The sequence below is a fragment of the Dipodomys merriami genome, unplaced genomic scaffold (assembly GCF_024711535.1).
Source record: "Dipodomys merriami isolate MVZ:Mamm:240054 unplaced genomic scaffold, mDipMer1.0.p SCAF_30, whole genome shotgun sequence".
In the NCBI taxonomy this organism is placed as follows: domain Eukaryota; kingdom Metazoa; phylum Chordata; class Mammalia; order Rodentia; family Heteromyidae; genus Dipodomys; species Dipodomys merriami.
Genome location: NW_027204493.1, coordinates 3574712 through 3598706, shown reverse-complemented (window position 1 = coordinate 3598706; position 23995 = coordinate 3574712). Strand labels below are relative to the sequence as shown.

The following is a 23995-nucleotide window of genomic DNA, read 5'->3' as shown; positions in this document are numbered from 1 at the left end:
ATAGAACAAATCTCCACTTGCCTTAGTGCATGCTATTGAAAACTTGAGATTTGTTTCGGTGCCTGTGACCTGACTGCCTACTGTGTGATCTCTGAGTTGCTGTTCTTTTTTATTTCTTCCTTATTTTTTGTTGAGCCTATCTATTCCCTCTGCTCATTTTTTTTTTTTGCGTGTGTGTGTTTTGGTGTGTGTGTCTGTATTGGGGTTTGAACTTATAGTATTATAGTTTCATGCTCTTACTTTTTGTTTTTGCGCAAAGCTGGCACTCTACCATTTGTGTCACACCTCTATTTCTGGCTTTTTGGTGGTTAGTTGGAGATTAGAGTTCCACAGGCTTTTCTGCTGGGGCTGCATTGGATCCATGATGCTCAGATCTCAGTCTCTTGAGTGGCCAGGATTATAGGCATAAGCCACCAGTGCCCGATCTTCCCAAATTTTCTTTAATTTCCTCATTTTACATATTGCTTTCTTGATGGAACTGAAACCTTATCTTTTTTTATGTACTATCAGTTCTACCTATAGACAATATATTCTGTGATTTGAGTTTGACGGACATGTCAATGCTTGGCTGGAGACCTTAAATCTTTGGCTAGTTCTCTTGGACAGGAAGGATCTTATTATCTGCACTCTTTTCTTATAGGCTAGGATCATTATATCACCAGAAATAGTCCATAATTTAATGGTCCACAGACCCAGCTTTAACTACTTGTATCACTAGTCTTCTGTGGTAGCCTCATAATAGTGAGAAAGATTCTTGACACTGAGAACTGCTTCACTACTATGGACCCTGTGCCTTTTTGCACTCCATGGCCAAATTCATCTCCCCTGAGAGCCACATTAGAAATTCTCAGTGTGCTCTGATCTTGAGCTCCAGATAGCAACAGCTTGCAGTCATACTCACAGGAAATTTGTAGTCTGAATAATTTGCAATCAGGTCTTGAATGAAAGGATGCTTCAAGAGGAGAGAAACTTCAATTGGCTCCAGGTTCCTGGAACCCAGATCCTGAAATGTTTTGATGAAGCTCTTTAAAGAAGAACAAAAATAAGGGTAATTAATTTAACGTTAGTAATTGTGATAATAGTGTCATATAATTTAATGAAGGTAATTAAGATAATGTTAGCATTCTGGAGATAATAAAAATGTTTTCTTATTAAAGAAATCCCCATAATTAATTTTTACACTATGATATTTTCCCAAGCAAATCCATTTAAATATACCCAAAACTAAGGCCAGCTTTCCCAATGTACACTTGTCTGTTTTACAAATAAGCTAACCAACCTCAGCATAAATGTTCTCTGACTTTAGATGGATGACAAATCTGTTCACATCTTGTGCTTCGTTTCCTCCTTGGAACACTTTGAGTAGTGTCTCTATGGAAATCTTTTCAGTGTTTGTATTTTCAAGGACTTCTTCTTCCTTCTGTTCTCTCTCATCCCTCTCCTCTCTTATTTCCCTCTCCTCTCCTGTGACATTTTCCTCAAGTTCAGGAAATTCTTCAATGGGACTTATATCAGTAGAGAAGGAAGTCTGCAAAGTTAAATGAAGAAAATGCAAAGTCAGACTAAAGTGCTTTCAGCTGTAGAGGCATTTAGAAAACACTAATTCATGCAATGGAACACTAATGCCTAACACAACCTAAACAAAATGGAGAAGAGAATGTGCTAGCTGCATTGGGATTCGCAACATCAAAATCTTGGACCAACGTTCCTTAGCACTTTAGTCAACGTCAGTGAAGACTTATTCTTTTTTCCAAAAGCCTTTGTACTTACTGCATTGCCAGCGATATCAAGTTACTCAAGTAGACACTGAACTAAATTTGTGGAAGTAGTGTCAGGCTTCTACACATGAATATAGGTTTTTGACAGGATGTGAATTTGAATAGACTGAGCTTAAGGTAAATTATTATTTCAGATCCACCAGTGATTCCTACTATTACTCTTGGCTAACAGCATGAGCTCAGGCACATTTTGTAGATGGCAGAGAATAAAATGCTGCTGAGATAATTTCTTAGGTTATGAAAGCATAGAAAATATTTGAATTCTTTGACTTAGTATAATCCAGGAATAAAAATCCAAGAGCATAAATATTTTTGAATTATTTCAGTATAATAGAAAACCTATTATTGTAAAAATGACATATATATATATATATCTGTGATGGAATACAATATGGAAATTATAGCTTTGAAAGATATATAGTAATATAAAGAAATATCTTTAGCCCCTTATTGCACTGGTGTTTGTGTGTGTGTGTGTGTGTGTGTGTGTGTGTGTGTGTGTGTGTGTGTGTGTGTGTGTGTGTGTGTACTGGTTGTGGGACTTGAACTCAGGGCATGGGCATTGTCCTTGAGCTTTTCTGTTTAAGGCTAGTGTTCTACAACTGAAGCCAGAGCTCAACTTCAGGCTGATTGGTGGCTACATGAAGATAAGAATCTCACGGACTTGCCTGTCCAGGCTGGCTTTGAACCATGATCTTCAGATTTCAGCATCCCAAGTAGCTAAGATTACAAGTGTGGGGCACCTGGCACCTACTGCATTGGCCATTTTTGAAACAGTTTTGCTTTCTGCCTGGGTATTCATCTAGACCACAATTTGCCTCTTTATACTTCCCATGAAACCAGGATAATAGGCACTCAATGTCATTTTATTATTGGTGAAGAAGGAGTCTTGCATGCCGGGCTAACCTCCAACGTTGTTCCTTCCTGCCTCAGCTTCCCAGCTAGCTCAGATGACACACAGGAGCCACATTAAACACTTTAGAGTGAAAAAATATCTGTATCCTCTTTACATCAGAGAAAACTAAAACAAAATGTTTTTGATGATTTTGATTTATGGGGCTGGGGGAGAATAGGTTAGTGATTCAGACGGTGGGGAGGAAAAGTGATGAGGCCCAGATCAGACTAAAGGAGGACAGTGCAGCATCCTGGGCACCTGAGGCTATGTTAGGAAAGGACATTCTCTCCAACAGACTCTGAAGAGAGAAAATTTGAATGTTGCTCTATGAGCAAGATCAGTGATACTAGGTAGAGGAAAAGTCAGGGCTTTTGAAGGAGTAAGTATTAGTGGTATCAGAATTCTGAGGGTCACTTTATTTATAAACAGGGGACCCATGGCACTGAGGTAGCTCTCAGAGACAGCCCTTAGGCCTCAAGGATTTCCAAAAAGTTCATCTTTGGACTGGTGCCTGAACATCTTCCAGACCACACATTTCTATCCTTCAATCAACTCAGGACTGTATCTCAGAAGGCAGAAAATAAGGTCAGTTCTGGGAACTAATGTGGGAAAGGCATTAAAGAAAAGAATGGAATTAGAGATTTATGTGCCTTGAGCCCCAGGGCCACCAATACTCCTACCAAAGAGGTTTTTTATTTAATGTAACACTTTTCTATGTAGGAGAGTCAAACTCACAATTTACTAAATCCCGGCCTCACAATCCAGTGCTACACAGGTTGCAGAATGAACAATTTTCCCCACAAATGTCATTTATTCACCAGGACTAGTACATTACTGACCAGTGCCTTGCTCTTGGGCTTCTTTTAAAATTATTCAAGAAGCTATAGAACTTAACAAAAGGTCTGAGCCATATTGAGTAACACCAGCATGAATGGTAGAGTAAGGAAGAAAGAAATTCCGGGGGAGATTTCCAGTTGTTTACACGGAAAGCAAAAGCAGAGACCTGACTGAATGCCTTGGGAGTGAATATAGATCAGCTGGAAGTATGATTGCTAAGCAAGCTCTTTATGATGGCCTTCTGAGATGAGGTTGCCCAGGAAACTAGAACACAGTTGGAAATGACTCAGAAATAGAGCAGAATAATTGCCACAAGATGTTAAGGACCAGGGACAAGTGAAAATGAAGGAAGTGGGCAGTTTCTGGATTTCAAAAGCTCTTAAGGATCACTCTAAGCTAGGAACAGGTCCATGAGTTGGAGAAAGGCTCCCCAGTGCCTCAGGGCCCACAGATCTCTGTTGCTTGGTTCCATTTCTGTACTGTGCCTTTGGATTTGAACAGACCTCTCCAGAGCAGCACTCAGGATGTGTTTGCATTAGGGTTCATGGATGGGAGCAACTAAAGCCTCTGGTCCTAGGTAGCTTGATTGCCGCCTGCTGAGGTGGCTGTTTGTTGCTAGGGTAACAACTCAAGCAATGCTCCCTTTCCCCTTCTCTTCCATTTTTTAATTATACAGAAAAACAAAAAATAGTGTATAAAAGCAATAGTGTTCAATTTGTTAGATATGAATCAGATGAACAATTGATACAAGTATGAAGAAAGTATATTACCTAGGTTACTTGGAGTGGGATTTACAGCCTTTTGAAACCAAGGATATATTGATAAAAATTCAAACAATGCCAAATAAATTCAACTATGCCTAATAAACATTAGGTTATGCTGAAACTATAATTCATATTGAATTGTCTAATGTAGTGCTACCCATGATGCCCATGATCCTAATTAAGTTGGCGGCGGCTGCCGCGATCATGCACATCTTCCTGGAAGATCTGCACTCCTCTTTCTCTGCCCTGGAGATCAGAGCCCATTCATTGTGCTCTCCCTCTCTCTTATTTTCCCTTGTTCATAACATTGAGTATATGTGCTATGTGAAGCTACTTTGGGTTGCAAGTTGTTCCAGACTCAAGATAGGACTAATTTAGAAGCAGAATTCAATGGATAAACAAACTGTATTAATGACTAAGTGGGTTTACTTTCTCTCCCTTGCTTCCTTCATTGCTCTGTTTGTTCTCAGTGGAGCAGAGAGATCCTGAAGTAGTTTAATTTGGTTTTCCCAAGGACTTTTCATCTTGTTTAGAGCAGCATTAAGCTAAGATCTCCATGGTGACCCAAGTCCTTTCTCTATTTTTTTCTGCACTATGATCACTCTATTTGTGCTGACCAACTCTGTTCCTTGGAACACACAAGGTCCAAACCCATGTTAGGTCTTATACATTCAGTGTTGTCCTGTCTTAAAATGCTTCCTCACAGGGCCATCCCTGACCCCTTTCTTCACGTCTTTATAATTCTCTTTATAGACAGACAGTTTAATGAACACAGTAACTCCCCCTCAGCTGCTGCATTTCCTCCTACTCAAACTCCAGTTTTTAAAAATTGTTTGTAAATCATTATTCTGTGCAATCTACATTTTTGTTCAATGATATTCCCCTAGGTCAAGTGTGGTCCCAATACTTAATATATATTTATAGAAATACTCTATATGTGCATATGATGTTCAACCTAGCAGAGAAGTTCTGAATATAACTCAGGGCCAGATGAGTGTCACCAGGGGAAGAATAATCTGGAATTCATAATGGATACTCATGGCCTTGGAAAATGGGGAGGGATCCACACTTTGAGCTGTGATAAATCATACTTCGGTGGAGGTAACAGTAAGAATCAAAAGTGGGGGCTGGGAAGGTGGCTCAGTGGTAGAGCGCTTGCCTTGCATGCCTGAGGCCCTGGGTTCAATTCCTCAGCACCACATAAGCAAAAAGAAAAAACCTGGAAGTGGTGCTGTGGCTCGAGTGGTAGAGCACTAGCCTTGAGCTGAAGAGCTGAGGGACAGTGCCCAGGCCAAGAGAACAGGCCCCACAACCAGACCCCCTCCCCCCATAAAAAAGAATCAAAAGCAGGGGCCAGGGTAAAAGGCCCAAGTGCCTCTTGTGATTGGAAAGGCCCAGTGTGTATCTGCTCTTTATTCTGAGTTCCCTTCCTATTGGGAAAAATTATTCTTTTTGACACAGATGCGACAAATATATAGAGTCCTTTTAGGAAAATCAATTTGTCTTCTTCTGAATGTCTCAAAGATTGAAAGGGCACAGAAAGAGTACAATTTACAAAATGAATGAATGAGCTGGTTGAGCCACTGATCTCACTGAGCATGGTGGCAGGCTTTGTCCTAAACTGAAGGAGGCAGAGTGAGACGGGAGGCTGCTCCTCGTCAAACCTCCTTCCCACAGGATGCCAGTCTAGCGCTGACATTGAAGAAGTCATCAAATCATCCTCCTGCAAGGAAGCTCAGTGGACTTCAGGAACACACAGCTAGGATGGAAAGTAGCGGGGGAAAGGAGTCTAATATCATCTGAATTCAGGAAAGTGGGTGGTACTGTGGACTTTTAAGAGATGAGGCCTACAGAGAAATTCCTAGACCATTAATGGCATTCATTCCAAGGGAATTGTGGAACCCCTGCGTCCTCTCTCAGGCTCAATTCATAGATCCCCATGCATAGTGGGACACAGGAACATCAAGAAAGAAGCATTGCCATCCCCAGGAATGCAGACCATACCTAACTCCTCACATAGTTGAGGAAAATATAAAGTATTCTATTTCTGTTTAAGAAGACAAACACCATTCTTGCTCAAGGTTAGTATTTTTGCAGCTTTGTGTTGAATCAGCAGCTATAGCACACTAGATATGAGATCCCTACATTATACTGTAACCATCTACTAGCCTTATTCTAGCCCTTCTTCAAGGGAAAAATGATTGCTGTTATCCATGTGTCAGAGCTAAAGTTTAAGTTCACATCTAAAGAACTCTCTCTTCCCCAGCATGAATATTGCCCCAGGAGCCTCCCATTTCTTGTAGTATTTCTCTTTCTTGAAAAGGGAAGACTGTAGTTAGGCCAACTATGTAATTTGCACTGACACATAGCCCACTCTGCTCGGATTGTAGGTTTTCCCACCTGAAAAGACATGATTGTCTATCCCTCAGAAATCTCAAACGAGGTGGTATGGTGGCATTTTAGTTAGCTACTAAGCTTCTTTGTCCTTGGGGGCAGGTGAGCCAAAGTATCTTCAGCTTTTAGGTAGTGGAGTTTGGCCTGAAATACTGTCAACAATCACATTGATCAAGATGTATTGTATTCATAAAATACTTTGTTAAATGCTAACTTCTTTGTACAACTACTTAAAGATAATGAAATATCTTTTAAAATTATAAAAAAAGAACCACCTATATAGATGAAGCTGAAAGTATAAGCTTGTTTTAAATACAGTTTCTACAAAGTAACACACAAAGTGGTCAATACGCACTTCCTTTTCATTTCTCAGATTCAGACCTCAGGCAAAAAGAAATCCTGTCCTTTCTAGAGCAAATTTTGATTCTACCAAGAAATGGAGTAGAATTTTCCTACCAAAGCAAAGCATGTGATTGAATTTGTCCTCCTCCCCCCAGTTCTTAATGTTATTGGGAAAGTCTTCGTTGAAGATCCAGTATGTATAAAGTATTATATTGGGCACCTGGGAGATATGAAACAACAAAAAAACAAACAACTCAGACTGAGTGTTGGGAATTTAGCATCTTCTTTCCTCCTGTTCCATAGCTCTGAATCTGTGCATTTCTGGAGTGTCATTACCTTTTCTGCAGTCAGCATAGGAGTTTCAACTTGTCGGAAGACATGGGTCCCCACGGCCACACTGAGGGCCCTGTAGACACCTTCCACAGGGTCCGGGTGGCATGCGAAGTACAACAGCATCTGAGTGTAGTCAAGCTGGGGTGGGTCCTTCTCATAGTCAGCAAACAGTCGGAAGAAGAACTATTACCCAAAAAAGAATTCCAACCAAAGATAAAAGAAATTCACTCTAATAGCAGAGAGGCTTTGGAATAGAGTCCCATTTGAGGGCAACATTAACAAAGTCATTATGTAATGAGTGATATTAATTGAAGCATCTGCTAAATAAAAGCACAGGTAAAGTTGAGCTCTAAATTCTAAATTTCAGTGAAGATGGGTGAAGTGAGGATGAGTTAAGTGAATTTGAGATGTCTATTAGCCTATTCAAATAGGTAACAGGTATTTGGAAGAGAGATTTGTGACAAGAATAGACACATGGGCTTAACCATATTGAGGGAATGAAAAGATTTCACGTAAACAGACACTATGGAAATGAGGACAAAACAGTACTTGTGGATTTCAGAATGACAATTAAAGCAATTTGTAAAAGAAAATCCCTGAGGATTTATTAAACCCAAGGATAACTACTTTTGAGGCTATTGATGTGAACAGCTGGAAGCCAGGAATAGAACTCGCTAAGCCTCACTGGTCACAGTGAAGTGCACTGTACTGCCAGTAGACAGTGTGACAGCAGTGTGACTTCTACCCAGTACTTGAATTTCTAAGGTCAACCAAGCCACAGTCAGTGATAATGGCCTGTCTGTAGGAGCCGTGCAAGAGGTGGCACGTAGGCACAGTTGGCAAAGCAGGGCACAGGGCACGGAGAGCAAAGCAGGGTAGCTGAACATGGCTCTACAGTGTAGCGCATACCCTTTCATTCATTAAGGGGCTACAGACAGGCTGGGGGAGGAAGAGATGCATACAAGTTCCTATGGTGGATCATGGCTGAACTAGAGCAGAGTTTAGGGCTCCCAAGCTGTTCTCTCTTAGCTGACTTCTTCTACTTTTAATTACTGACAAATAAGTAAATTTTTTTGTTGTTCTGTTTTCTCTTTTATACCTTTTATCTATTTATTAGGAGACAATGGAAATCTTGATTTTTAAACATGACTACATTTCAGGCTCATCTCTGGCAGTGGCTTTTTCTAGTGGGTCATTGTATTTATGTTTTAATATAAAAACCATAAACTGCCTTCTGGTAATGTGTACTTACTGTGGCTAGCTTCTATTTGGCTAGTACTTATTACTGTGGTTTGGATGAGTATACCCAAAGGGGGAATGTTAGGGGATGGGGTGTAACACTTAGCAGTCCTGTGGACTTTCAAGAGTTGAGGCATAAAAGGAAAGAAGTCCTTAGATCACTGGAACATGCTCTCCAACGGAATTGTGGAACCTCTGTGTCTTCTGTTTCTTTCCTTTCTTTCTTTCTCACTATCTGTCTGTCTGTCTCTATCTTTTCCTGCCTTGAGATATGACCACTCACTCTCTGACACATTTGCACTGTGATGTGCTGCTGATGCTCAACCTCATGGGACTGTTCAATTTTGAACTTGAACTTCCAGAACCACGAGCTAAGAACGGCATTTCTAAACTTCGTGTGTAGTCTGTATCAGGTATTTCACTACGGTGATAGAAAGCTAACATGTTTATGTAGGACTTACTATGCATCAATTACTGTTCTAGGGGTGCCAAACATATCAACCCACTATGCATAGTAATCACAGAAGGAAAACAAAACCCAAACCAGGCATATAGAGACTGAGTAATGCCATGATGACCACATAGCCTGGAAACAGTGGATTTTGTGCTTTTATTCCATTTTTAGAGTTTTATGAATCACTATGAATCTAGTACTGGGCACTGGGAAGAGGCAGAACTCCTCATCTTCCTCATCATGTGTGCGCTCACCTATCTTTAGCTCCATATAAACACATACACCCAGGCTCCAGTGTTTTGTCTCTGCCTCTGATCTTTCCTTTTTCTCCATTTAATTTTCCAGCATCAGGTGTGCATCAAAAGATCCTTGCCTGTTAAACGGCTCAGTGAACACCAGTAAGACTCTGCCTTCAGTTGAAAGGTCTGTAACCTTTTGGCTTAATAGGAGAGTACCTTTACTGGAATGATATTCAAGCTGTCAGGTTCTTTTCAAGCATTGAAGAACATGTTTATGTTATTGGCAAAAATCATTCAGAGACTATCTTCCAAAAGCTTTATCAGAGAATTGATGTTGGTCTTCCAGTTTCATATTTAAAATAGCAACAAGCAATATACCTCTACCTACCAACTTCATCTCATGGAAATTTTCAGCAATTTTGTGGCCTCTTAAATTCACTGCCACTTCTGCTAGCATCTAGAAGTGCTAAAAAATTACCAGTCCAGTTGAAGGGAATTGCTCATTTTAAGCTTATATCTGGAGTTATGTTCAATTTTTGCTCTGCAATTTTGACCTAATGGTTGGCTAGAAATCGAACAGTCGAGATCAGACAGTAATGAAATCTCATTGATATATATATCTATATATCTATATATCTATATCTATATCTATATATATATAATATATATATTCAGACAGTAATGAAATCTCATTGTATATATATATATACAATACAATGAGATTTCATTGTATATATATATATATATATACAATGAGATTTATACAATGAGATTTCATTGTATATATATATATATATATATATATACAATGAGATTTATACAATGAGATTTCATTGTATATATATATACACAATGAGATTTCATTACTGTCTGAATTTACCAATCAGCTTTTCTCATAGCTTGACAAAGTGGCTTTGGTTTGTGTTCTGTTTTAAGCATATATAAAGAAGTCAGAGTGGCATTTTAATATTCTAGAGTCCTACTTTCTGTTATGGCCTTGGGAATAAAGTTAATAATAAAGCTATTATTGCAAGTGTTATAGACAGCAACAGCTTTGAGGCAAAATAGTAGATGCAAATCTGCAGTGTCTGACAAAAATTGAAGGAAAATTGGACCTAAGAAATACACTGACACTAATTAAATGACAGAAACATACCCTAAGCTTTTAAAATTGAAAGTTCATTTAGAGACAAAGCTGCCACATAACAGCTTAGCTTATTGGAAAAGTGAAATGGGGAGAGACCAGTAAAATAACAAGATTGTATGGTTAATAACAAGAGTTTGCCTAAAATTTTGGTCCCATATGTCCTTCCCTAGAACTTCTCTATGCCTCGTCAGTGAATAATAATAAAGTGTAAGCTCTGGGTAAGACAGCAAAGGAACAAAAGGATAAGAGTGGAGTTTAAGGCAAATATTCCAAGTTTAACAGCCTAAAAGATGATGATCAGAGTTCAATGTACTTACCTCTATGAGATGTTCTTGTCTATTAAATGGCAGGGGTTCAAGAGGATTTTCTGGAATCTTCACATCTTCATCTCCTGTAAACCACAGTCCAGCCTACATATACACACAAAAATGAAAATCATTCAGGTTATTATGCTGTGTGGTAACAGTTCTTGCCAATCTTATTCCAGTCTCTAGAGAAATGGTGTCCTAAGTAGGCACAGATCCTATGAGCATACAGGATAAAGTTCCAGGAATTGTATTTATGGAGTTTCTTTGAAATCCATTCTTCCATTTTAACTTTTATACATCTGATGAGATATGTGAGGTATTAATACTCTAGTATCTGCATGTAAACAAAACCACCTATGATAGGAATACTAGCTATATTTTAGCTGTTGGGACATGTGATTAAGCTTGGAAGTCTTAAACTTGACTAATCAAACACTGGATACATTTTGGAGGGAATCTGTGCTCCTATAACAATAGTTCATACCCCACATGTCCTGTCTATTCTTGGAGCCTCATGTGGAATTAGTGTGTACTATTTCTGTTAGGAAATCTTTGAGTTGCTGGATGACTCAAGATCTCATTGGCCTCATGTTTAATGTGATTCCTTCCTCTTTCAGTCAATATCCAACATGAATCACCAAGTCCTCTTGATTTCCCCTATAGCAGCAGCCCTATCATCTTCACCCTTTCTTTCCTTCTCAATGGCTCTGGGCCACCTATTTAACCTCAAACTGTGTTTCTACAGTCTCTTCCTTATCTATTTCAGCTTTTCCTTATACAGCTCTATTGGTTTCCTCAAACTACAATGTTGTCTTATCATCCATTCTCTATTCAGAACCATTTTCTACTGTTATCATTTTATGTTATCCTTTATATCTTCAGTGACTCTGTTCTACCCAGAGAAGCCTACACATCTTTCAAGATCCAGCTTATATCACTTCTCGGAGAAGTCATCTTTGCTGTCTCCTCTGAATTGCAATTAGACGGTTTGAAACACACATTTGGCACTTAGATTATTCCTTTTGGAATTATCACTTATGCCTGCTGCTGGATATCAAGTAAAATAGTTGATTTGTAAGAACATATTTTATGAAGCTTAATTTGCATGCCTGGTAAGCACTTAATATACAGAATTATTTGGCTGCTCATCATGTTCCAGAGTGACACCCTATCCTCAGCATCGCATTCTTCCAAGAGCTACTGGATTTTCTAGCTTAACTCAGGCCCATGCTCTGTGTTTATCTTTTTTCTTTCTTCCTTTCTTCCTTTTCATCTTCTTTCCTTCCAAAAAATAAAGAGAGCTTTAGATGATAGATATGACTATACCATATGACCTGTAAAAGAGTGGACTGTTTTTAGTATAAGGAGATGCAGCTTTTATGGAAGCTTGTGAGAAACAGAAGAATTTTAATGTCCAGCATAAGCTCAAGCTTTGAAAATAAGAAGTTTTTTTCTACTGAGTGGAAGTAAATCTTTGCCCAGTGGCTTATCTGAGACTAGAGAGATGAGGCACTTTGGTAAGCACTTTGCCTCTAGACTTGATTAATACAGGGCAGCTTATCTTCATTCCTTAAATAACATGAAAGAGAATTTTCTAGGCATGGAACAATAGATAATACAAGACAGTTATTCCTGAAAATAAGCAGGAAAATGAGAAATCCTACCTGTGCTCCCACCTGTGGTGCCAGAAGGAACACATAAGGCTTGGCAGTCTTGCTGAGTTCAGAAGATAGATTTCAGGGGTGAAGGAGGCCAAGGTGGCTAGAATTCACTGGAAAGAATATTAGAGCAGTGTACACACAGGGAAATGTGCCCAAGAATTCCCTCAGGTCTTGACCTGTGTAGGTATGGGTAGAGAATATCAGAGGTTGGAGAAAGGAGCTCTGGAAAATAGTAAGCTCAACAATTGAAGAGACTCCCAAGTGTTGGGATTAGTTCATGTTATCATCGTTTGTTGATGGAAGGCCCTCAATGCACAGGAATTTGAGTACAACCTTTACAGTAGAATGAGATTAACACTATAAAGAGTGCTCTGGAATCACTTTCATAATTCTTGAAGTAAATTTGAAAGAATAAAACTGATTCTAAGAAACATCACATGTCTGACAACACCTAAGCTAAATAATAAAGTTGGGTATCCAACAAAAGAATGTTCAAAATTCTAGTATGAACTACTAGACATTGAAAAAAACACTAATAAACAGAAAATATGACCCATATGCAGAAAAAAATCAACACTGAAATGAGGCAACTAGTGGAATGAATGGATAAGGATGTTAAAACAGATATTCTCCATATACACCAGCTGTTTAAAAGAGCAATTCTGAGACTATTGAAGGAGATTAAGAAAAACATGGACATACCGAGGAAATATAATCAAAAGGTCCCAACTCAAATGTGTAGAATTGTGTAAACTATACAGTCTAAGATGAAACTCACTGGATGTTGTTAATAGTAGACAGGTCTGAAAAGAAAAATACAGATAAACTTGAAGACTTAGTTATAGAAATGAATAGAACATGAATATATTGGAAAAACACCAGGCATCAGTGAGTGGTGTGTAGGACAACTTGTCTAATAATAGAACTTTTCCAATAAGCCAATTTGTCTAATCAACACAAAATGGGTTTGAGGCACAGAGGTACAAAACTGTATTTGAAAAATAATCTTTGAAATTTCCAGATTTGACAAAAACTGCCAAATAGACTCAACAAACTGTAAGCAGACAAAACATAAAGAAAACCTCACTAAGAAACACTCTAATCAAATTGCCAGAAGCAACCATGAGAAATGTGAAAAGTTAAAAGAAATTAGATTTGGAAAAAGAAACAAAGATAATATCCTTACACTTTCTTCCATTTTCAGCCATCATTTCCATATCCAAGTATTTTATTTTTATTTTATTGTCAAGGTGATGTACAGAGGGGTCACAGTTAAGTAAACATAAGTAAGGTAGTCATTACATTTCTTGTCTAACTTGTTATCCTTTTCCTCAGTTTTCTCCCTCTTTCTCCCCCTAATTATTTTAATGTACTGGAATTTCCTGATTTTTAAACTAAGAATTCATTTGTACAGTTTTCTAAAAATACGTGATATTTTATAAATTAGATGAACACTTCACAGTGTTTCTCATACAAAAGGACCATATTAGATAAATATCTGTTTTCTAACAGATCATCTACAAAAATTTTAGCAACCTGTAAAGTTAGTAGTAGTAGGTACTAATGGGTTTAAATTACATACTACCTTATTGAATTATTAAATGATTTCTCTTTGAAATATGAAGATATTCTTTGTACTCTCTTGCTAAAACATTACCAACAATTTTAGGGTGTTTAATTTTCCTTAGAGATGAATTGCTATACTCTTTGGAAAATAGAACATCTGACTCACTGAGACTATAGTAACATTCATTCTGTTAGAAAATGAGCCATTACTTGGAAAAATGATGTTAAGTGAAATAAGTCAGGCCCAAAGAGACAAAGGATCTGTGTTTTCCCTTATAAATAGAAGCTAGATTTAGCTTGCAAATTCCTAAGTACGCAGGCTGGGTGGTATGCAAGTATATACAAATGTAGTAACTGAAATATGGTAGACTCAAGGAAGATCTCAAACAGTCTAAGTCCATAGAAAGCCCAAACCAAAGTTCAGCAGAATAAAACACCAAGAAACAGCACTAAAAAGGGTGTGGAGTGAGATCAAGAGGGAAAGGTAGAAGAATGAAGAGGAGATGAGGGAGGAAATGCAGACAAGAATCCAATATATATCCTACAAAACTAAGAAGAGTGAGAGAAGGGGTAGATAGGAGATGGATGGGTGAGACTGTTGAGGGGCGACATGGATCAAGGTGTCTTTATAAACTGCTTCTTCAATTGCAACTTCTTTGGGTAAGTACTTGAAGATAGTAATAAAATTAATAAAATGTATTCAGAAAAAAGAAAATGAGCCAATATTTCAAAATCAAAGAATTCTAAATGTGTATGACTAACTCAAATTAGGAAAGAAGCTTCAAGACCTAGAACAAGGGACAAACAGACTCCGATACTCATTGCTTAGTCAAGGTAGACCTGAATAACTTCATATGCTGAATGCCTGTCCATTTTTAGAATTTGGAGAAATTAGCTTACTTCTAAGTAGCTGTACAATCGGTAAATAGAAAACATAAAGGCAAATGGAAGGTATAGTAGATAGCTCTTTTCTTCAGAAGACTTCATTTCACCAATGCAGCTACATTAACTAGTGTAACTACTGTTCTTATATGGAATTTTCAATAGATTTTATGAAAATTTTCCCTCAAAGTTATTAGGAACTTTCATTTTCATGAAGCGTTTTGTATGTGTGAGCTAATTAAGAGTTGGGAATCTAAAGAGAGCATGGAGAAAGTTCTGCACACTCCTCCAAATGGTATTAGCACCCTGGGACTTCCAAGGAATAGATACTTTTAAAAATAGTCTTGCCCCCAAAACACAGTGCTCAAGCAGACATTTCTGAGTTTCTAGTAAATGCAGCATCTAACTGTCTCTAAAGGAGCTTTCTGCTTTGAGCTAGGCACTTCTTTGTTCTTTACATGCTGTATAAAAGATGTTCCATTTGATATTTTGTGTTGATATCTCATATCTATTTTATTTACTGTAAACAATGAAGGTTTTCATGAATGTCCACTTTGAAAAATCCTAAGTCATTGGAGAAACAGTTTAAATTTTATTCTGCTAATTTTCATCTTCAAACAAACAAATCCTAACAAAATTTTAAGTCCAGGACAGTTACTCTGCTTATGAAATAAAATATTTTAGAGCCCAGTTAGCCAGATGTGTGTCTTGATTAGCCATGAAGAACCTTTTCAGAATTCATGCATTATTTTCTTTGGCTCTAGTTTGGTAGCATGGGAACCTTGGAGCTTTCTAAACAATTCCATCTGTCAATCAGGAAGTAAAGAGAGGCACGAAGGTATCTGAAGTTTCAGTAGTGAGAGACATGTAGGATCCTGGCACTAGAAGCTAGTATTTTGCTTCCAAGTTAATGCCTTATGAATACTCACCTCTTTTGCTGTCATTCAGTCATGTAAATGGTGTATAAAAGACAAATTCAATTAGAAATACAAAATTAACAAGCAAGGCTGCTAATAGACATGGAAATTTATTCTTACTATTTATTATTCAAATGTTTAAAAAATTCCGTATCTGTCATAGTAACTAAAATGTCTGCTATCTATTTATGTCTGTCTGTTTATATCTATCTATCTATCTATCTATCTATCTATCTATCTATCTATCTATCTATCTATCTATCTGTCATCTGTCAGTCTGTATCATCTGTCATCTATCCATCTATCCATTCATATATCAATTATCCTAATGACCTATTCCTTATCTCAACCATTTTCAATCTGGTTTCTGTACTCCATTTTCTACCACAACTATTCTAGCAGAAGTCCTTTTTTCCCTGACAAGTCCAATGCTCAAATTTCTAAGCTGCTTGCTCATCCATCACATTCCTTGGGTTATCTCCATTTATAACTTCACAACCACCTCCATGAGAGTGTCTCACAATCCCTCTCCATCTGTCCTATCAGACTGGACATTTCAAATGCAGTTTGTCAGAAGGAATTACAGTATCTACTAATCATCTCATCCCTAAGTGTAGGAAAAAATACCTCCTTTCCCTGTGTTCTTTACTATTGGACAAGTGGCCATTTAACAGTGGTATCATTAAAATCTCTGAAAAGGATTTTAATGGACAGGGAAAAGCTCTCATCCGCGTCTCCACTGCCATGCTTTTTCCCCCGGATGCCAAACTCTTAGCTAGGCCTGGGACTTTGTATTGCATCATCTTGGCTGCTGAGAAGGAAACCATGGTCCTCTCCTGAAGCCTGTGATGTGATATCTGTGGGTAAAACTCTTCCTAAGTCAAGAGGATGTCAGGGCATCACTGGTCCACTAGGTCTGGTATCAACCTGTATGTACTGCTCAAAAGTGATGGTGCCCAACTGCGCCTTATCTGCAGCCTTGAATCTCTGCAGGGTCTCGAGGAGTTCCTGTTCCAGTGGGATGGGCCAGGGCATCGCTGCCAGTAACAGGAATTTCCGCCAGTCCACGAACTCAAAGTTGACTGTCAATAAAGACGTTAATTCCTGCAACTAGAAGAAGAAGAAGAAGAAAGCCACTGGAATATTCGTATGATTACCTTGAAGCCACGCCCACTCAGGTTCTGAAAGTGAGGGTCAGATGAAAGAAGTAGGACTTTATAGTGCCAAAAATGCAGCCAGTTACTACGGCTTTGTTCAGTTTTTGCTCCCTTTTCTGGCTACTGATTCATAACAACTAGAAAGTGTTTCATTTTTCATTCCTTGACATTCATGGGATTTGCTTATTGCTATATGACCAATATACACTTGGGGTTCCAGTTTACTTTGTATCTCTTCGACAGAGGCTCTTGGGATTGAACTCACCTCTGGGGCCTTTTGCTTTCGTTTGTTTCTCAGATTGGTTCTCTTGTTAACTTTGCTTGGACTTGCCTCTGATCCCAGTGTGAGTCTTTCCCTTACTACTCATGTTGCTTTCTATGGTTCTACAGGCATACACCAGCCCTAGGAAGAGCTCTTTAACATTAGGTTTCTGAGATTTTCTTTTTTGGGAGTGGGAGGCTGAATCTGTATTTCACCTTCTCCCTCTGCTCATGGCTTTATTTGAGCCATACCTCTACTTCCAGCTTTTTGCTAATTTATTGGAGATAAGAGTCTCATGGCTTTGTTTGCTGGCTTTGAATTGCAATCCTCAGATTTCAGCCTCCTGAGTAGCCAGGATTACAAGATTAAGTCACCAGAACCTGTCTTCTGAGGCCATGATGAAAAACAAGGACTCTCAGAATCATAGGTTATTACTAGTTAGGATAGTTTTATCAGACAGTAATAAATACAAAGTCATTGATTGTACCTCATAGCCTCTGTTTTTTTTTTTAACTGACTATCAACACTTCTCAAATGTTGAACATGTGTATATCATGTCTTAATTTCAAGGTCAGTCATTTATTCATTTATTCAAATTTTATTAAATTTCTTTTTTTGTTTTTTTAATATATAGATATATATATATTATTGTGAAAATACTGTACAGAGGAGTTACAATTACATGGGCAAGATAATGAGTACATTTCTTATCAAGCATTGTAGCCTCCTCCTTTGTTTCCCCTTCCCATCCCTTCCCATCCTTCCCCCTTCCCCCCACCCCCCCCGCCAAGTTTCTACTAGGTCAAACACTGTGAAACTGTTAGTTATTTTAGAAATATTGATTCACTGATACAATAATAATAATACTAAAGGTTTTGGAACCCAAAAAAGAAATGGAAGCTTACCTCAAGTTGGGTGAGATGCATCCAACTATTAGGGAAGTTGTTTGTTCCTAGATTCACAGTCACCAAATCAAGCAGAATGTCAGTAAACGCTTTATTTCCTAATGTGCCTATGATAGAATGAAAGCTATTTGTTATTTATACAATAAAGTTTATTTTTGCTAAAAAAATAAACGCATTGTATTGTTATTTTTTTGGCACTGGCATATTTTGAAAAACAGAAGATATTTTGGAAACATAATAACCATAGTTTCCTGATATTCTGGTTAGTATTTTCCACCCTCATCAGAATGTCTTCTTTGCTCTTGTAATAATTTATTCCACTAGAATGATATGCTTTTTAGTTTTGAATCGTCTTTGAACTTTTACTCAGAATAGGTTAAATTGAAAAAAATTAACATTACCTAAGTTTTCATACATGTAGTAGGGCACAAAAAATAAACTTTTTTGGTACATATATGATACAGGCATACAGATCACCACTACAATCAAGAAACATATTTATTTTTATTTACTCCAGCTCAGATTATAGTTATTTGCCGTAGTAAACATAGATTTATATTTTAAAATCACTAGATTGAAAGTGATAATGTAATTCATTTAATTGGCTCAATAGCTCAAGAGGCTTTATAAACTATCACTCAACTTATCAATACTTTTATACATTATTCTACATTATCCTGCTTAAAACAAATGCCTACTTTGCTCATTTCTCATTTACATTTGCATGTGCATGCACTAAAAAGAAATAGGAAAAAAAATCATTTTTTTATCTTACAAGAGACTGGAGAATGCATCTAACAGAGGAGAGGTAACTTCAAGAATGCACAGAGAATCCTAACATGTTTCCAGCTATCTTTTAGGTCCCGAGTTTATAGTTATTCTTCATTGTTTAGTAATAAAATGAACAAAACATAGATGTTGCACCCCAAAGTTTCATATGAATTTTATCATTTCCTCTAAACTCTAGGGCAAGGGACTAAATCACTTATAATGTTAGTGGTTCAAGTAAAACATATAACAAGTTTTACACGGTAATATTATGAGTAGGAAGAGTGGGACCTTTATTCCTTCCATGTTGTCCATCCAACTAGGTTGTTCAGAAATTGCATTTTTAAAATCACTTGTGATCACACTGAAGTATCCAATTTTGTAGAGATGAGAATATTTTGCTGTGTAGAAATTTTTCAGGAATTGAAGATTTATATAATGCCAACTAACTTTCAGGTAAGTTTAGAAATAAATCCATCTGTCCTCAACATAAAATCATAAATAAAATCTATTGAAACTATAAAGAAAGCCAGAGCACTTAAAAATTCTGTTTTCCATGGTCTCTAATCACTGTGGTAAACAAAGTAATTTGCTATGCCAGAAAGTACTTGCAGTTTACATAGATACTGTTTATCTGGGGTTGGTTGTGAGATGGGAAAACTATTTTACTATTTGACTTTGTGCTTCCAGTGACCAAGGCATGTACTTATATGATTTTCATATCTGATAATCATAGTTTCACTTAGAAATTCTCTTCATAAGGTAAAAAATCAAAAGGTTTTTCATTTGATCCAAATTTTACTGATGCAACTACCACTTATACTTAGGGGAAAATAGTAAATTGTATATACGAGGCCTATGAGAGCTAAGGTCAAAATCAATCTCTTCACTCATAAGAAAAATGTTCAGGAAAATGACTCTGTAATAACACCATGGCTTAGAAGCAAGCATATAAAACCAAAGAACTCAAAATAATACATAAACACAGAGGTGAAGCCAGAAAGTTACAGGAAATAGACATATCTGGAGTTTTGTTTTGTTTGCTTAGAAGATGACAAATGACTTTTTACGTCTGAGGTGAAGACTGATCACTGTTCCACTTCTTAATTTCAAATTTGTGAAAACCTTCATATTTTCCCTTGGGTCTTTGCAATGATCCTATTGGTCACATTACTCGTCACTTTCATCTTGGCTTTCTGAGTTTGATGAGCAATCTGAATTGGATCCTGTATCACTAGTGGAAGATGGTGTCCTTGTGTTCCATAAATGGATAGCTTTCCTAGGGTCAAAGTGATTAATGTCCGGAGAGTTCAACTGAATGATCAGGCTATCTGTCAGACTTTCAGCCCTGATTTTAGCATGCATGTGTGACTTGGTGCGTTTCATCTGATTGAAGCCACGTTCTGCTTCAGCTGAACTTGCAGGAAGGGCCAACACTAAGTCCACCAGCATCAGGATATTTGGATACTTGTGTGAGTAAATGGAATTCACAAAATCCCAGGTCAATTTTCGAATGTTCTGAAACCTGAGGTGGAGGCGGGGAGTAGGGAAGAAAAATGTTAAAGATTGAGTGTCCTGAATTTTGCCCTAACGTTTATACATATAAACCAGTATTTTTATTGCTTTTGTATTTACTTGGCATAAATTTCTAACTTCAACATGCTCCATTCGGTGTCCACTTCATCAATTTTTACACTGGCAGCTTCTAATACTGGTTCGTAATGTGCGATCAGGATAGACACCTCCTTCTCTCCGAACTCTGCAATCAACACACACACACACACACACACACACAATGAGTCACGTATATGCACGAATCTCATCCAATCAAAGAACAATAGCTTCAGAGTTAGCACATGTAGCATACCTTGATTTATCTTTGTGGGCCACAACTTGAAACTTCCAATCATGGTTGCTCTCACCACATCTAGGCTGGCATCTCTGAAACAGCCTCGCAGCCTCCTGATAAGATGTGTTAAAACCACGTTTCTCACGTCAGATATGTTTTCTTTTCCTTTGAGACAGTTACTGTGAAAGTGGATGACTGAATGTACGCTACGTTCTTTTGGCCCTGGCCTGGGGGGAGAAAAAGAGAGGTGGACGGGGGTGGGGGGGGGTGCAGGGAGAGAAAGAGACAGAGGCGAAGAAAGGTGGGACAGGGAGGGAGGGAGGGAGAGAGAGAGAGAGAGAGAGAGAGAGAGAGAGAGAGAGAGAGAGAGAGAGAGAGAGAGAGAGAGAGAGAGAGAGAGAGAGAGAGAGAGAGAGAGAGAGCTCAAAGAATTAAATAGAAAATCACCCAGAAAATCATGTCTCTCATGTATAACTGGATGATGGGTCCTCAGGTCATCCCAACCCCTCACCTTGTTTGATAAATCTGGAGCATTTTCACTGTTGACTCCAAAGTGGCAAATATGTCTGCAATTGAGGAATTTCTATTCTGACTGACCCGGGACAGAATGGTAAGGACATTAATGACATCCACCAAGAAATGGGCAAACTTAATGATGTCAGCTTGGAGAAGAAGATTGAGGAGCTCTTTGGCTTTCTGTTCATTGGTATCCCATCTGCCTTCATCGGCCTGTAACACAAGATCAGCAATGATGTGCTTATCCTTCTCAAAACACATTATTCTGAGAAATGAAATGAAAGTATTTTTTGTTACGACGTGGAAGAAAGAATTACTCACTGACTGCAGTTGCTGGACAATTGCTGGGTATCCCTTGAGAAAGTTCTGGAGGGCTGCTTGCAGTCTGTAAAGCCATCGTGGGCCTCCAATTTGAGAAGGCATCACAGGTTGAAGGTGAAGGCCTTTGAAGGCTGTTATCAGAGAACTCTTATGAACAGTAGAATTCTGATAGAAATGGTAAATGCTGTGAAGGAGATCTTGGAGAGCATTGTAGAGAGGGATGTTCTGGAACACTGCCTTGTAAGAGAGTTCAAGTTGATGTGCTAAGCAGTATACAGTCTGGACACATGGTTGGATTTCTCTTAAAAGTAAGGCCAGCTCCTTCCCTTCTTCTTTTTCAGGGGCATCATCACTTCCAAACCCAACTAATTTCTTGGCCCAGTCTTGGCTGGACAGCCTAACTTGAAGATTTACCTCTAGAGTTTTCTCAATGGCAGTTTTTATTGCCAGAGGGTCTTTTTCCTCTACAGTATGGACCCCCACAATTTGACAATGCACTTTCCCTGCGTGTGCAAACTGCACATAGACAAGTTTGGCTTCCTCAATGAAACTGTCGATGAATCCATCACTGATGACTGAGAAAAATTTACTTTTCTCTAGCTTTTGTCTAAGATTTTTCCGTTCTACCTCAGCAATAAAATAGGTAAACGTTCTCGCTGACTTGTTAGTCCTGAACACGAGGCCAATATCGACACCCTTCATATCATCCAGCTTGCACATCCAAATAAAGTCTTTGAGGGGGCGGCCAGTCTTGGCAATGGCGTGGCATGATCTGAATAAGTTCTCTACTCTGCCCAGAGTTACTTTGCTCATGGTCCTCACCATTAGATCGGTGGCAGCTCGGTTCCCTGGGGAGCCACTTGTCGCTTCCATTAATGAAGCCTTGGCGTGTGCCTCGCTGAGGTGATGGGCATTGAGGAATTCCGTCCTGAAGTTGTCAGTTCCATGGAAAAAGCTCCCTTGACTTCCTCCTGACTTTACTCCGTGCTTACGACACAAGGCGCAGAACATCAGATTTAAAAACTCATCATACACAAGCCAAGGGTATTTTTTTAGCCAAATTTTCAGAAATTGAGTGTTTCTGTTTGGAAGGTAGTAGTCAAGTTTTTGTGTCTGTTTCTGCTTTTGGGTGAATCGAATCATACCATCTGGAGGATCCCTGCCTTTAAAACAACTCTGCGTAGTTATTTTTACAACAACCACAGTTGTTATCCTCAGTTGTGCTCAATCTCCTCCCGCCCACCCTTCCCCCTCCTCCTTCCCTGTCCCATGCACGGTTATGATTCCTGGGAAATGATATCAAATGTTTATTAGGTAACATGTAATCTGATAAGTGCTTTAGCTCATTCATCATTTAGTTCTTAGCAACCATTACCCCTACTTATAGTTAGGAAAATAGTTCAATTATCATTAACACTATTTTGTGGCTAAGAGGTTTATCCATTGCGTGTTGGTGATGATCAGGAGCAGAGCAGCTGGAATCCACACATGTCTGTGAGTGTCACTATTAGGGAAGACAAGCTAGGCTTCGTTTGTCATGTGAAAGAGAAGCACCATTTTGATCTATGGTTCTTCTCTCTCTCTCAGGATGAGGAGAAAAAATACTAATCAGTGCATAATCTTGGACTTTTCCTTTTCTGACCAAGTCCCAAGAACATCAGGTTTTGAGGCTTGCCAGGAAGTTTCATAGACAACCTGTATTTAATGCTCCAACTATCTTTTAGCTTTTTTTAAAAAGCCCATTTTTAAAAACAATCATGTTATTTAAACAACTTGTTTTTCCTCTTCCCCTCCACAAATTATACCGACATCAAATACAGTGAAAGCAGGGGTTATACTGTTGGGGAGGGACATACAAAGCAACAAAGAAATAATCTTATAAACAATGAAAAGTACAAGTTGTCATGTCGAAAACGAACTTTACAACTTTGGAGGGGGGGGACAATTGGTTGCGGGGGAGGCAGGGAAGGGATGGGAAGCGTAAACAAAGGAGGAGGCTACAATGCTTGATAAGAAATGTACTCACTGTCTTGCCCATGTAATTGTAACCCCTCTGTACAGTATTTTCACAATAAAAAATATATATAATAAAAAAAGTCATGGTACTATTACGTATTGTACAGAAGGTTACCATTTCGTAAGTCAGGTAATGAGTACATTTCTGGTTTTAGACAATGTTACTCCTTCCTTTACTTTCTCCCAGTTTTCCCCTCTCATCCCTGCCCACAAGTTTCATAGTTCATTTTTTACATAGTGTAGACTGAATAGCATGATTATATTTGTTCACCCTTTCTCCCTTCCTGTGTCCCCCCCACAAGAATAAAAAAAAATCCAAAGCAAAAGCAAATATCACCACTACCAACAACAAACACAGTAACAACAATAACAGAAAGAGAAAACATGTTTCCATTACTTGTACTTCCTTTTAATAGGTGGTATTTTAAGTGTTCAGAGAAGTTAT

The 23995-nt window shown here is 38.3% G+C and overlaps 2 protein-coding genes across 4 annotated transcripts in view; both read right to left on the bottom strand.

The window, feature by feature from the left end:
• Window positions 1-23995, bottom strand: part of Spef2 (sperm flagellar 2) — a 160717-nt gene that overhangs the window by 3706 nt on the left and 133016 nt on the right. For all 3 annotated transcript variants that reach the window (XM_070041026.1, XM_070041023.1, XM_070041024.1), the window contains exons 30-35: window positions 18081-18187; window positions 16684-16866; window positions 10740-10832; window positions 7347-7526; window positions 1280-1528; window positions 902-1024 (exon numbers count right to left, since the gene is read on the bottom strand). In XM_070041026.1, coding sequence (XP_069897127.1) covers window positions 902-1024; window positions 1280-1528; window positions 7347-7526; window positions 10740-10832; window positions 16684-16866; window positions 18081-18187 — 935 coding nt within the window. The remainder of the gene's footprint in view (window positions 1-901; window positions 1025-1279; window positions 1529-7346; window positions 7527-10739; window positions 10833-16683; window positions 16867-18080; window positions 18188-23995) is intronic.
• On the bottom strand, window positions 18624-22703 carry LOC138840657 (zinc finger protein 862-like). Its single transcript, XM_070040929.1, has 5 exons — window positions 21535-22703; window positions 21209-21426; window positions 20716-20924; window positions 20484-20607; window positions 18624-20373 (listed from the first exon to the last, which is right to left on the bottom strand). The coding sequence occupies exons 1-5, from the start codon at window positions 22675-22677 to the stop codon at window positions 20019-20021; spliced, it is 2049 nt and encodes a 682-aa protein (XP_069897030.1). The 5' UTR covers window positions 22678-22703; the 3' UTR covers window positions 18624-20018.